General features: G+C 38.2%; 1 protein-coding gene across 1 annotated transcript; it reads left to right on the plus strand.

Annotated features, from left to right (window-relative positions):
- Nucleotides 1-627: 627 nt before the first annotated feature.
- LOC134218194 (uncharacterized) lies at nucleotides 628-12,092 on the plus strand. The gene is made up of 4 exons (XM_062697102.1): nucleotides 628-1,280; nucleotides 11,222-11,459; nucleotides 11,519-11,652; nucleotides 11,718-12,092. The coding sequence occupies exons 1-4, from the start codon at nucleotides 1,217-1,219 to the stop codon at nucleotides 12,026-12,028; spliced, it is 747 nt and encodes a 248-aa protein (XP_062553086.1). The 5' UTR covers nucleotides 628-1,216; the 3' UTR covers nucleotides 12,029-12,092.
- Nucleotides 12,093-15,285: the final 3,193 nt, after the last annotated feature.

Here is a 15,285-nt window from a genome sequence, read left to right on the forward strand (position 1 = left end):
TTAGATCTCATAAGATTAGATGGGTATCATTGCAAGTAGGTAATTATTACGTGATGCAAAATTTGCATTTAGATCTGGAGTACACTTGAGTGGCTTTTTACGCGGATTTTGGTTTAACTCAATTTCCACAACTTTTTGAATATCGCCTAACTTTTATCCAAATTTTGTGCATTTTTAGTTGGGTCTACTTAATGGTTTTATGGAATTCAAAGGCCTTAAATAACAAAAAAATAATGCGTAAAAAACTATTCCAGTGTATACTTTTTTTTTGTGTGACGCATGATTGTGAGATGACTGATATTACAAGGATCAAATTGCAAACTTGTATTAGTTTATTTTCATTATAGTTCATTTAGATTGGTTAAGAAAAGCACTGTTATAGCTAAGGTGTTGGATGAATTCATTTGGTTATTTAGCGGCACACATAGCAATTCATGTAAACATAAAGGACCGAGCGATCACTATGTGCCCTTCTAAAAACCCTTCACCCAATATCACACATTAAATGTCATTATTTTGGTCATTACCAGCAAGAAACCCGGAAGTGTGCTTATCCAAAGCTAGACATACTTGAACGTGCAATCGCGGCTCGTCACTTGGTGAACGAATTTCGACGTGTCGACTTGCCATCTATCGTAGCGGGTGACTTGTGTAACATATTCGCATGTTTTATTCCCGCGATAGACAATCCCCCGGACAAACAAGATATCTAAGCGGTTAGAGAGCGACACCAGTCAGTTGCTCATATTTCACTGTTCGGAAGTGACAGGCTAACCCGTCCGGGAAGGGTTCCCCGCCGAACTCGATAAAGTTTTCTTCTCTCATCTAAGGGTTTCGCGGAAACGGTGGCGTGCCAGTATCGAAGCTAAATGTGCATCAAACGATCAGTTGCACAAGGAGGATCATTAGCCTTAGAACAAGCCGCTGCTGAATGTGGTCTATGCAGTTGTTATTGTTATTAGCCGGTGGATAATATTCTCTAAGTGTTGGAATCGGGAGTTAAACATCTTTTGTAATTAAGCGTTGATCTAATGATATCTATCAACAGCCTGAAAACGCCTCACAGCGCTAGGTGGGAACGTACTTGTCTGGTACACGGGGTGTAGATCTCGATATAGTATATCAGCATCGAGTAGTGTTATTTAAAATATAAAAATCTCGTGAAGAAGTACAGTCGGATTTCAACAGTTAGAAGAGAAACGCGCGCGAGGCAGCAATGAATAGTTTAATAAGTGCTCTGATTGTGATTGCCAGTTTGGGCGTTTGCCTTGCGGATGTTGGTGAGTGTCATAGAAGAGAAGAAAAATCTAAAAAACATTAAATTTATGAAATTTGCGATGAAAATTATATGCATCTGATTTAGTAGTGAAACTCTTAAACACAATTAAACTTTTTTTGGAGATCTCACTAATTTTTTCAATGTTCAAGATATCAAGCTTAAAGTGGAACAGATCTTCTTTCTTTAATTAAATTCAATAGTTATATTTGTCAAAATCTGAGAATATGGCTATATTTGCAAATCGTATGATGTGTCGGAGTTGAGCTTGGTTGTGTTTCTACCACAATTTTGTCCACAAATTTTGTCGAGATTTTTAGTAACCATTCCTTTGTTTTCCAAATTAACATAGATAGAGTAATGAAATAAAGAACCGGAACACAAAGTTCTATAAGAAATGTCGTGGATAAAACACCTAGCTGTAATGGTACCTTTCTCGTGCATTGAACTTCTTTAGTCAATCCGGAAAATCTTCTTCTTCTTCTTCTATATACATAAAAATGAATTTCTGTCTGTCTGTGCCTTATAGACTCGGAAACTACTGAACCGATCGACGTGAAAATTTGTATGTGGAGGTTTTTGGGGCCGGGGAAGGTTCTTAAGATGGTTCGAGACCCCTCCCCGCTTTGGAAAGGGGGGCTCCCATACAAATGAAACACCAATTTCTTCATAACTCGAGATCTAATCAGAAAATAAATCAATTTTAGGCGAAACGAAGTTCGTCGGGTCTGCTAGTAAACAATAAAACAGAATTTCTTGTCGAATGTAATGTGTTGGGAGCAAATCGGTCACTGAAAGTGTCGGAAAAATTAGTGACCTTTCAACACGTGTTTTGCGTCAATGGAAGTATTTTGACTAAAACTCTGAGCCCCTATCCCGACGCGACCCATTTTCAAAATCAATCAATTAAGCATGATTGTTCGTCGAATTCTACTTGTTGCGAGAAAATCAGATGAGAATAATCGTTAAAAGCTGAGTGATGTTATTGCACAGACATACACGAGCAGTTCAAAAGCCAAAGGGCTCAAGAAGTGGATTTCCAATCGGGACATAAGTGGAATGACGACAACCGACGCGAGCGAGGTACAAATTACGGAGGATGATAATATCGCTGATCCTGGAAACGTGTAACAAAACCGTTTGAAAAGCTTTCCCATAACTGCTGAAACATCAATCCCATATGACCCATAGTCACTCCCGATGATGATTATGGTTCCATGGTTTTCTGCTAGATGTTTGGAATGGCAAAACATGGCAATCTCAATACCTATACAAACATTCAGTTTGAATGTAAGCATATTGCGTCACTACTATCCTCGCACTAACTTTTTGTCTTGCTATTCGTCTCTGAGATCATTGCACACTGGGCCCAAGATGGACCCTTAGCGTAATATGGGCGCTGACCTACATCAGTACTCTGTTTTGAAAGTAGCTCGCGATGATCTTATAGGGTGTCCCAGAAAGAATAAATTTGATTTTGATGCACTACTGTTGCCTTCAGATAACATTTAAACAACAGATCATTACTGCATCATAATTGTGATCCATAAGTGCCATTTGATTAAGTTTTTAATGTAATGCGAAGCGTTTTCGTTGAAAAGCACAAACAGATCTTGCACAAATGGTGCACTATTCCCAACATTCACTGAGTCAGATGGCGAAAATGGAAGATAAGAGTATCGGAGTAGTTTGTAATGCGATTCGGAGTATGGTGATGAATTTTCATTTCAGGAAATGAAAAAATCTTCGCGTTTATTGGTCCCCATGAACCATATGCTCTATCGGAATATCGTAATATCGTTCGAGCTTAGCCCGTAAAAATGGTTTGTCCGTTTAAGATGTGGAAGCATCCGAGAACATCGAAGAATAAAGTCGACCGAATAAGACACAAAATGAGCTACGGACTTTCAGGCAGCATAAAAAGAAGAAAAAGAAGTGTATAACAAGCCGCAAGATTATAGATGATGAACCCTAAGTAAAATTCGATTATTTGATGGTTCCACGGGACTAGTTCTACAACCGTTTTTAGTTGGATTTCCAATTTTTTTGGACCATTTGATCAAGGATGGGTCACCGTTTCTTCTTAAAATAATGATTTTTAAATATTTATTATCGATGATTGGTAAAAAGATAAGAAATAATTAAACCAACCAATCACGTCCATGCATCGCAAGCACAGACATCAAAATCAAGAAACTTGCGAGTTTGGATCAAATCCTCATTTCGAACAAGGTTTCAAGCAGAGCGGACGTAGCGGACACAGCAGCACGGAGGCACTGGTAGCAGTTTGAACGGAAAATCATCGCATATGTGGTGGTCATTAGGATGGTTGCTGCAGATCATACAACCTCAACGAAAAAGCATTTTATGTAAAGAAAGGGTTAATTAAAAAATGGCGTCAGTTGCAGCCCGTGCCATCAGTGGCAATGCTAAAAATTTACTCAAAAGCAAAAAAAAACATCGAGTGGTCAATGGTCATCGGATAATAGCAGCACAAAGTGAAGTTTCAGCGCAAAATTCCGACAAGTGTTTGGTTGCTGAAAAGGCACATTGAGGAAGAAAATGGTTCTCTGCTTATCCTTTTTCTTGTTCTTCTGTTTCTTCTTCTATGTATCTACATTCCAACTGGAACTTTTCAACTTAGTATACCCTTAGCATTTCCTCAATTATTAATTAAAAGCTTTTCTATGCCCGTCATTGCATGAGTATGGATCTTGTGTGGCAAGTACAATGGATACTAGATCTCTTCATGTTTTCAAAAAATACCACATATTCAACCGGTCAGCCCAGAATCACAATTCTAAGGCTAAAATAAGCCTCCTGTCAAATTTTCAGCTAATTTGGATAAAATTTCGAGGTGGATCAAGTCGATTTAGTGTTTTTGGGCTGTTTTCAATTTTGAAAAAAATCTAGCAAAAGATATAAGCGTCGAAAACTATCGCAGCAACCTCTATATGGAAGCTGTTGGTGTGCTATACAAGTCTTGTATACATTGCGATTATAGTTCCGTTCACGTTTTGACAATGTTAAAGTGATTTTCGAGCTTTTAAGTGCAAAAAAACACTGCTTTCCCTAAAAGTCGTTGTTCTACAAAATTCTTTAATTTATGCCACGTCATTTATTATATTATTATGCCTCTTTTCCCCCTGGATATTTGAGTAATATAATTGCTAATGTGCGATTTACCGTTAAATTCTTAAAAATCAGAAGCTGAACATTTGTCATAAATTTGCACGTTAGGATTTCTTCAAACAAGTTATTCGAACAAAACATAAATCAAATCATATGATATTTGATGCTTACAACAAACGACTTCCAAATTTGGTTCATTTCAGCATATCTCTGTATGCTTCTGTACGCACATCGACAATTATGTTACTCAAACGTCCAGGGAAAAGAGAAATAATAATATAATAAATTAGCAATGACTTGGCATAAATTCAAGAATTTTGTAGAACAACGACTTTTAGGGGAAGCAGTATTTTTATGAACCTCAAAGCTCGAAAATCACTTTAACATGGCCAAAACGTGAACGGAACGAAACGTAATGTTCACAAGACTTGTAGAGCACACCAAAAGCTTCCGTATAGAGGTTGTTGCGATAGTTTCCGGCGTTTATATCTCTTGTAAGTTTTTTTTCAAAATTGAAAACAGCCTGAAAACACTAAAACGACTTGAGCCACCTGGAAATTTTATTCGAATTACCTGAAAATTTGACACTAGGCATATTTTAGCATAAGAATTGTGATTCTGGGCTGACCGATTGAGTTTTTGGATAAAAAAAATAAACAAAATATCAAAAAAATCTTTTTTGAGAAAATCGAATTTTAAGTTTTTATTTGCAAGGATTGATTTTTTTTCACAATGTATATTTTCCCACATAGCATGCCCCATTCGTCACCTAAAGCTTTGCTAGAGACACTAAAACGATTGGACAAGCTCTTATCAAGTTATATTTTTTTAAAGTGTGCACACTAAGATTTTCTTTTTCAAGCTCGGCAAAAATGGGCACCGCTGTAGCTCAGTAAATTAAAAAACTAAATTTCGGTGGAACATTTCGTTTACCGTCGTGCGTGGCTTCTTTTGACTCCGGGGGCTACTTTGGATTTTTGATTTTCTAAAAAAACTAAACGAAAAAATACCAAATTTGAAACAGAAAGTTGCCATCCAACTATCAACAAGACACCCGAATGGTGATAATGGCAATTTGATAGTAGCTTACATTATTGTTATTGTTTCAAAATGCCCAAAATAGCCCCCGATTTTTCAAAAGAAGCCCAGCACGACGGTATTACTGATTTTCAGTAAAATATTTAACGCAACCCAAAAGTTACTTTTAGGGAACTGGGGTAGGACGCCCACGTTAAGGAAAATGCCATTTTATCAATGAAAACCACCATTTCAGCCAGTTTTCATCAGCGCATACTGAAGAACAGCATATCTGCGACTGACTACCGATAACAGATATCTAATTGTCCATTTTATTGCACAGAAATTTGATTTTAAAAAGCACCCGAAAAAAATGATTTTGAAACCATGCGGGGTGAGATGCGCCAGTGGATGGGTTAAAACGCGCATGTGCTTATCGTACTGATTTTCATTTTAATTGCCTACATTAAGGCAATTAACCGAATATTTCAGCTGTTTCGGTCATACGAAATGAGCATGGGCGTAATGCCCACACCGACCTCAAGTTTGAAGGCCCATAAAATCGTTTTAAAACCATTTTTGACGACGATTTCGTGTGGAACATAAAGAACACGAGTAAGCAGCATGGCTCATGGCTCAATTATTAATTTATCAATGTATAACAGCGACAGAAAGACTAAATTCCACCGAGCTAGAATTGCATCAAAACACGCAAAAAATGTTTTTTCGAGTTTTTCATGTATAACTAGAGAAAAATCATGAAATATATGTATCCAATGGCAATATTTTTCATTGCTTTATCGTATAAACTATTGAAAATAATCAAAATGGGGATATTTAACCTTATTCAGGTGTGGCGCGTTTTAACCCCTATGGGCGTGCTACCCCCACTTCCCCTACTGAGACTTCGGCAAAAACCATGTTTGCTGAAACTCGGCGGTGCCCACCTGGGAAAAAAAAAGCTTAGATTTCGGCGAAAAAAATTAAGTGTTTGCCAGATGTTTTTGCTTGGGCCCTTGTCAAAAGTTTGGCTACAGACAAAATGGTAAACCAAGGATGCAAATTTTGATTTTTGATCATAAGCAGTGTTTTTGCAAAATTACAGGGAAATCAAAAAATGCAAAATTAAACTCTTGAAAAAAATCGTGATTTCCAGGAGAACTTTGGCCGAAGCCCATTTGACCGAAAGTCATTTGGCCGAATGCCACTAGATCGAATAAACCATTAGGCCGAAACCCATCTGGCCGAAAGTCATTTGGCCGAAAGGGTCATCCGGCCGAATAGGTTATTTGGCCGAACAGGACATCTGGCCGAAAAGGACATTTGGCCGAATAGGGAAGGGCCGTTTGGCCGAAAGGGTCATTTGACTGAATGGGTCATGAGATGAGAGGTCTCATTTCTCACTTTTCGCTGTAAAAAATGAGAAGCGCGGAGTGAGTATTGAGATGTCTCACTACTCACTCTTCATTTTTCTCTTCTCACTGTAAAAAGTGAGAAGTAAGAAATGAGGAGTGAGAAGTGAGACGTCCCACTTCTCACTCCTCATTTCTCACTTCCCACTGTGAAAAGTGAGTAGTGCAAAGTTGGTAGTGCGATGTCTTACCACTCACTTCGCGCTTCTCACTTTTTACAGTGAGCAGTGATAAATGAGAAGTGAGTAGTGAGACGTCTCACTACTCACTTCGCGCTTCTCATTTTTCACAGTGAGACGTGAGTAGTGCGAAGTGGATAATGAGACGTCTCACTTCTCCCTTTGTGCTTCTCACTTTTTACAGCAAGAAGTGAGTAATGCGACGTCTCCATTCTCATTCCTTATGTCTTACTTCTCACTGTAAAGTCTCTTCTCACTTCTAATTTCTCACTTTTCAAATGACCTATTCGATCAAATGTCCTATTCGGCCAAATGACCTATTCGGCTAAATGTCTTATTCGGCCAAATGTCCTATTCGACCAAATGACCCTTTCGGCCAAATAACCCTTTTGGCCAAATGACTTTCGCCCTAATGCACACTGGTTCAGAAGCCCCCAAAACGTGCGTTTTTTTAGTTTTCGACCTGAAAACTACATTTTAGAGTCATGATGTCTTCAGAAGAGTTGAAGGATATTTCTTGGGCTTTCTTTTGATAAGAAAATATCAATGATCTATCCACCTTGAAGGGCGGTATGGAACAAAATAAAATACGCAGATTTACAAAAACAGTGGAGAATTTGGTAATTGATAATTTGGTCGAAAAAGTTATTAGCACTAACAGGTCCTTTGTATGTAAATGTACGTTTGATAGAAATGGTAGTTTGGCAGAAAGAGTCACCTGGCACGAATATGTCCTTTCTGCCGAATAACCATTTCGACCAAATGACCTATTCAACCAAACGACTTTTTCGATAAAATGACCAGTCAATAAAATGACCGAATGTCCTTTTCGGCCAAATGATCAGTCTACCAACGATGGCATTTTCGGCCAAACGACTTTGTCAACCAAAGGAACTGTTCTGCCGCCCAGATGTCCTTTTCAACCAAATGATTTGTTCAGTCAAATGGGTTACTCGGTCAAACAACCTTCGGCCTCGTGGTCTTCGGCGTTCAAAAATTATATTTCAACGAGAACTTTTTCGGGTTTCAACGGGAAGTCTTCCGGAAAATCCTTTGGTATTTCCACACGAAATTTTCCTTCGTTTTTACGGAGAGCTTTTTCGAAATTTCAACAGGAAATTCTTTAGAATTTTCGAAAAAAAATCTGCGGACTTATACAAATTTGAATCGGCGTGGGAAATAACAAATCAGCTGCGTGACAAATTGAAGCAACAACTTGATGTCCAAATATCTTAACATTGTGATAAAATGTTGACATTTTATCCAGTATAGAACATTTAGCGAATCTGTGTCAAAAGGTCGAAGGTCAAAAGGTCGAAGGTCATAAGGTCGAAGGACAAAAGGTCGAAAGGACAAAAGGTCGAAAGGTCAAAAGGTCGAAAGGTCAAAAGGTCGAAAGGATAAAAGGACAAAATGTCGAGAGGACAAAAGGTCGAAAGGACAATAGGTTGAAATGACAAAAGGTCGAATAGACAAATGGTCGATAGGACAAAAGGTCGAAAGGACAAAAAATCACAAGGACAAAAGGTCGAAGGGACAAAAGGTCGAAAGGACAAAAGGTCGAAAGGACAAAAGGTCGAAAGGACAAAAGGTCGAAAGGATAAAAGGCCGAAAGGATAGAAGGTCGAAAGGATAAAAGGTCGAAAGGACAAAAGACCGAAAGGATAAAATGTCGAAAAGTCAAAAGGTCGAAAGTCAAAAAAATTAAGAGATAAAGGTCGAAAGTCAAAAAATTGAAAGTACAAAAGGTCGAAATGACAAAAGGTCGAAGGAAAAGAGGGTCGAAAAAATAACAGAAGGTTGAATGAAGAACAGGTAAAAAAAAAATTAAAGTTTCCCGTCTGAAGGCGGTCTTGGGCGTTAGAGGGTTACTAGTTGACTTCAAAATGAAACACAAACGTTCACAAATCACGTAAGGGAGGGGGTTGAGCGAAGTGTGACGATCTATACAAATTTTTTAGATGTTTCTTTCAAAAAGTCAGACATAGGTTGAAAATTACCAATTTTTGCTTTACGTAATTAATGCATGTTCCCCAATGCAATTCCACACCCCTCCCAACTTTACAGCGTAACGTAACGGTTTCTAATAATAAAAATAAATGTATTTTGTATATTCATGTATAGTTACTTAAAAACAAATTTTGTGAATAAAAACGTATCATCTTTTGAGCACAAAAAAAAATTACTGTCATTAGAATATGGTATGTGAGGCTAAAATTAAATATTTTGAATTATCATTTTGATGAAAATGAGTGAGGAACTATTTTCATGAATTACAATTGAAGTTAATAAAGCCTAGCAATACTTTGATAAAAATAAGAATACCTTTTGTTTTAACAAAAGGAAAATTCTAGAATGAAATGTTTTCAGTATTGGTATTTCATATGCGGTGGAATGTGCAAAACTCGAATGACAAGCCTTTCATTAAAAGAAGGAAAAATTCAATGAAAAAAAAATAATATGGAGAAACGCAAATAATTATAAACATGTGAATCTCGAAAGAACCGCCTAAAACTAAAAGAAGGAAAAATTCAACAATGAAATATCAGGTAAAACATAAATGTGCAATGGAATGGTTTATCAAAACTCGACGTTTTGCCCAATTTTTTCGACCTTCGACCTTTTGTCCAACAACCGCAATTTCAATCTTTTGTTCTTTCAACTTTTTGTCTTTCGACCTTTTCACTTTCGACCCTTTGTCTTTCGACCTTTTTTCTTTCAACCTTTTGTCCTTCGACGTTTTTACTTTCAACCTTTTGGCATTCGACTTTTTGGTTCAGATTTTTTTGTTTCGACCTTTTGACATTCGACCTTTCGACATTTTGACCTTTCGACCTTTTGTCCTTTCGACCTTTTGGCTTAGATTTTTTTGTTTAGACCTTTCGACCTTTTGACCTTTTGACCTTTCGACCTTTTGCCCTTTCGACCTTTTGGCCTACGACTTTTTGACCTTCGACCTTTTGGCTCAGATTTTTTTGTTTCGACCTTTTGTCCTTTCGACCTTTTGACCTTCAACCTTTTGGCTCAGATTTTTTGTTTCGACCTTTTGTCCCTTCGACCTTTTGACCCTTCGACCTTTTGACCTTCGACCTTTTGTCCTTCGACCTTTTGACCTTCGACCTTTTGTCCTTCAATCCATTTAGCATGTTCAATATACATGGCATTGTGCTGTGGAAAAAAATATAGCATTTGGTCATTGTTAGGAGAAGTTTTGCGTGACCACTATCTACAAGACTATTTCAATCAAGAGAATTTGTTCAGTAACAAGAATTTCCGTGTGTTCCTCGAACTACCATTGTTTACCAGTTTATGAAGAGTTAGTACATCCATAGAACCCTAACTCGAACTTTTTCCAGCAGTTAGTTCAACCTAGGTCGATGGGCCCTGGTTTCATAACTAATTGCTAGAAAATCTATTTCCGCTGCATACAATTTAGCCTCAAACGAGAGGAATTTGAGTCTTACAACCATGTGCAGGGTAAAGTTTAGTTATAATACAAAAACTGTAATTGGTAGAGAGGACTAAATACGATAAATGCTTGAAATACCACAACTTATTGCCCTTGCTTGAAAAATGGATTAATCTAGGGCTCGGTTTGGTAGATCTTACACCGTAAAACACTACGTAAAAGTGATCTACCAGCTTTACGGGCTACCACCTGCTTAATAGCTCACGCAGTTCTTGAAGCGCAACCGCCAACCTTCGGATATTAACATTGAAAGGTAGTTGTGTCTTAGTTCATTTGACACGCAGCTTATTTGAATGCCTTTTCTGTTATAGCTAATCCATTTTGGTGCCAGACGGAAGTTTTACATCAGCTTCTGTATTAGCCAACTTCGTACTGCTTCTAATACCTGTCCTTTAAGAGTCTTCTGTAGACGAACCAAATTTTCTTCAATGAAGGATCCACAGACTTTGATAGCTGTCTCGTAACTGGAGATGAACAGTAGCCTATCATAAACGCCGTTCTCAGCTAGGAACTGCTGGGCAGATAACACTTACGTATAACACCACGCACCACTTAACTTTCCATTTACATCAAGATTCACTTTGTGAATCTCCCAATGGAACTGTTTCATTACTTTCAGAACTAATTTCACTTTTCCAATTGATTTATTTCGTTCAAGGAACAGAAACAGCTAAACTGCACTTGCACATATTAATTAATGTTTGTTTTTCAAATAAATATTTCCATTTCTTTCAAGCTCCTGTTTTGCAAGTATGCAGCCGCAATGACGAAAAGCTTGGAGAGTGCATTACAAAAGTGGTGGATAAAATTCGACCAAATATCGCTAATGGAGAATACGGTGGAGGACGCACTGCCCCAAAACTGGATCCGTTCTCGATTGATAAGCTGGACATCGATAATGGACCGAGCTTCCGCGCAAAGATGAGAAATGTGACCATCGACGGGCTCAGCAAGTTTGAAATCCAAAAAATTCGGTGAGTTGAAAGTATTTGGAATTTATTAAGGATCATAATCATTTAAACATTCATTATAGCCCGGATATACCTAACAAGCGATTCTACATCACAGCGAAGGTTCCCTCTTGCTTAGTTCGAGGAAAATACGAACTCAATATGAACATTCTGCTGCTGAAAATCGCTGGCAAAGGAAACTTCAATTTGACATTAGGTGACAGAACCATTCAGTTAGTTTATATCTCAGTAACATTAAAATTTGTGTAATTTCGCACACAGATGACACGCTGGTGAACATGAAAGTCCAGTACTACTTGGAACCGAAGGACGGCAAAAGCCTTTTGAAATTCCACCCGGTAGAGCTGAAAATCAAGTTCGACAAGGCAGTGTTCTATCTGCAGAACTTGTTCGGGGGCGATCCAGCCCTGGAACGGATCGGAAACGAAGCGATCAACGCCAACCCACACCTGCTGCTGGACGAAGTGAAACCCGCCATCAGGGACAATCTGCGGGACACGCTGACACTTATCTCCAACTCGGTTGTTGAAGGATCGGAAGAGGATGAACTGCTTCCGAAAGGGAAAGCTTAGTTTCGGAAGCGATGCGAATCAAATTGCGCTGTGAGGTTGTTATAAATTGTTAATTGTTTGGTTATTTGTAAATATTTTTATTTGATTACGAGAAAGCAATATAATTAATTTTTTCTTTAAATCTTAATTAAGGTGTTTTTTAATCTACAGACTAAGTTCAACACCGCATAATTAATTCTGAAAAATGATGTATAGCATCTTCTAATCATTTCAAGCTTTATAAATGGTTCTGATTATATCCAAATTAACTACAAGTACATGCGTCGATTGGCTCATTTAGTTAATGCTGAAATAATTGCTGCCGGTGTTTTTTTTCTGGAAGCAAATGAATATCGCCTGTTAGTTGCTTACTAATTATTCTAGCGCTCATCATTATATTGGGAACCAGTTCACACAATGTATAAAATGACAATGAGGAAACTATTTCCAGAAAACTGACCTCAACCTATTTTCCGGATCTGAAACCAGTTACAAATATTCATCACTTTACTATCGGTGGACGCATAATTGATCCATGTTTGCTGCGATTCTCTATGTACATGGGACAAATAAAAGCTGTCCACGTTAAAACTCGGACACCCATTGTCGAATACAATTTTTTTCAAATTTTCACGAATAACTGAGACGATCTATTTACATGGCAGCTTAAAGTCTACCCTTTATGCGCTACATACTTTTAGTGTGTAATACTGCGTATAATCGCATATCAGTCCCATATGAATTTTCGTCGTTTTCGAGTTAGCACCTGTAACCTCTATTTCCATCATAGTATTATCGAATGTTACAATCAAATAGGATTGTTTGTCAAAATCTAATAAATTATTTAAAGCTGCAATTTGTCTGAAAGTTTGACAAAATATCCTTTATCTATATATAGGGTATCTGTTCAATTATTAATAACATGCTCCTTTATCAATGAAATTCGCGAAACAGGTAATTAAGGCTCACTTTGTGTCGTGTTTTGTTGTTTTCCGGCGTGCACACTGCTGAAAAAAATCACAAAAATGAGAAATAAAACAATTAGCGCACCATTTTTTGTTTTCGAATGGTATTGATTTGGGATCATGGTATGAATTCAAAGAGTAGTTCCCCTACCTAATATATAAAACTGGAAAAATGGAACATAAATAAGATTTTGTTTGAAAGATGAAGGCAATATCAAGCTTATTTCTAACAAAAATCAAAATAAAAGAAATACATAAGACTGTTATGCGAGTCGGGACAGTATTGAAACGGTTAAGAATTTGGTCGGAATCGATTCTGTTTTCCCTTCAACTAACTTCACTTTTGCGCCAAGCAGACGACTTGATCGTCTGCATGTGAAGCAGCAAGAATTGTTTGCCCGGTGAGACTCAGGGCGAGGCCATCAAATATACGCGGAATGACGCAAATCGAACCCGTCCTTATCCGACCACAAGATCAACCCAACGGCAAGCAAATTCTAAAAAATCCCCAATTATAATCCCCAAAATTAATCCAACCCCAATCCAATCCAAACCCTTTCTTCCTCTTGAGCGACTAGGCCAACGTTCGAATTTAAAAGCTTTTATTGTCGTTCAATTCCTAGCTTCCTAGATTCCAATTGAAATATCGCACGGCCGTGCTTTACTTTGGTCCCTATACTCGCTGTTTACATTAATATGGAAAGATCAGACCTGAATCTGCTCGCTTCGCTCGAGCTCATGCGTTCTCCAATGATGGATGCGACGATGGGGTGGCGGAGCAGTCTCTGCTGAGTACGTCGCCGGAGCAACGAAATCGAGGATTGTGGTGAGTTTGCCGCCGGAGCTACGATGGCTGTGTCGTGGTGTCGTAAGCTTCTGGATCCACCTAGAGGACTCGGAACGGCCGAATCCCCCTACAACCTACTTCCGGGTCTTGAACTTTAAAAGGATTAAAGTCCCTTCACGGAGAAAAGAAAGCATACACGTGTCAATTAACACCAAGTAATCATTTGTAATCTTTCAGAGAAATTCATCACTGATTCAGTTCATGCAACTACATTCCGCATGGACCATAGTTGATTTTTATTGACCCATTGTAAAATCAAAGGGGTTTGTTATCTGCTGAAAATCGTTGGTGCATATTCTTAAAATAACCTTCGGAATAGTAATTTCAACAACAACATTTTGACGTAGGACTACTTCTGTCTTTTCTATATAGTACACTTTGCGATTGCGAAATCGGAGACCGTCACGAAAATATGATAGCATTTAAACTTTAATATCTCATCCGTTTCTCGATGGATTTCCAAGTTTTTTGGACCATTCGATCAAGGAAGAGTCAACGTTTCTTTGTATTTATATGAAAATACTGATTTTGACGTAGGACTTACGTCTTTCTTTACTATACTGGGTGTCATTTAGATTTTTGGAAATCGAGAGAGTTACGCTGGAAGGGAAGATTTCAAACGATACTAGCGCCTTTATCTTTCGATGGATTTTTAAGATTTATATATCAATCGACTCGGACACTCTCCACCATTTTGCCTATTTTATTGACACTTGAGATTATTAACGATAAGGTATCGAAAAATTCAATTCTTGTCAAAATTAGTAAAAAATTCATATGTAACCAGTCCCGTGCATTCCTAACACAGACATCAGAATGCGGTATCTCACGGTCCTTCGGGTCTACCGGAAGATTTTCTTTGTGTATAAAAGAAGCAGTGCCTGCCGTGTGCGAGTCATTACAATTTGTGACAGCAACGCGTACTGACGTGCTTTTTGCTCGCGCATTTTTCGTTTCGTTCGTTCGTTCGCTGTGTTTACCTATACAGTGACAGCATGCAGTCAACAGCGGTAGAGCTGCCGGTGGGTCTGCGAATATGCATGAAAGAAGTGGGCGAATTTTTTTGTCATTCTGTGCTTGATGATGGTCGGATGCAGTGGTGTCGGTCGCGATGGATGAAACCGCCCATCGCATCGCTTGGAGTTCACGGCTAGAGGCCGATGATGGCTGAGGCTGCGAGGGCAGCAGCGGTGGATGAAGAAGAATAAAATTAGAGAGATTTGGTCTGCTCATCCATGAAAAGTGATTGGTTTAATAATCCACATGATCCCGAGATGGGCACGAGTCATGTTATATGACTGACCATATGTTAAGTTGTGCTTGGTACTAAACGACACGTACATTAAAACATGGTTATACTATAACAGTTCTGATTCCCCAGCAAAAAAAAATCAACTACACTGATGAAAATAAAAATTTGAATAAAATAATTACTTTCATTTATTTGCGGAAGGCATTAGCAATTT

This window comes from Armigeres subalbatus, chromosome 2 (assembly GCF_024139115.2).
Source record: "Armigeres subalbatus isolate Guangzhou_Male chromosome 2, GZ_Asu_2, whole genome shotgun sequence".
NCBI classification, from domain to species: domain Eukaryota; kingdom Metazoa; phylum Arthropoda; class Insecta; order Diptera; family Culicidae; genus Armigeres; species Armigeres subalbatus.

Excerpts from the sequence above, each read along its gene's own strand:
- LOC134218194 (XM_062697102.1), top strand. The coding sequence starts at position 1,217 with ATGAATAGTTTAATAAGTGCTCTGATTGTGATTGCCAGTTTGGGCGTT. Across the intron at positions 1,281-11,221 it reads CGTTTGCCTTGCGGATGTTG|CTCCTGTTTTGCAAGTATGC; the intron begins GTGAGTGTCATA and ends ATTTCTTTCAAG. Across the intron at positions 11,460-11,518 it reads TTTGAAATCCAAAAAATTCG|CCCGGATATACCTAACAAGC; the intron begins GTGAGTTGAAAG and ends CATTCATTATAG.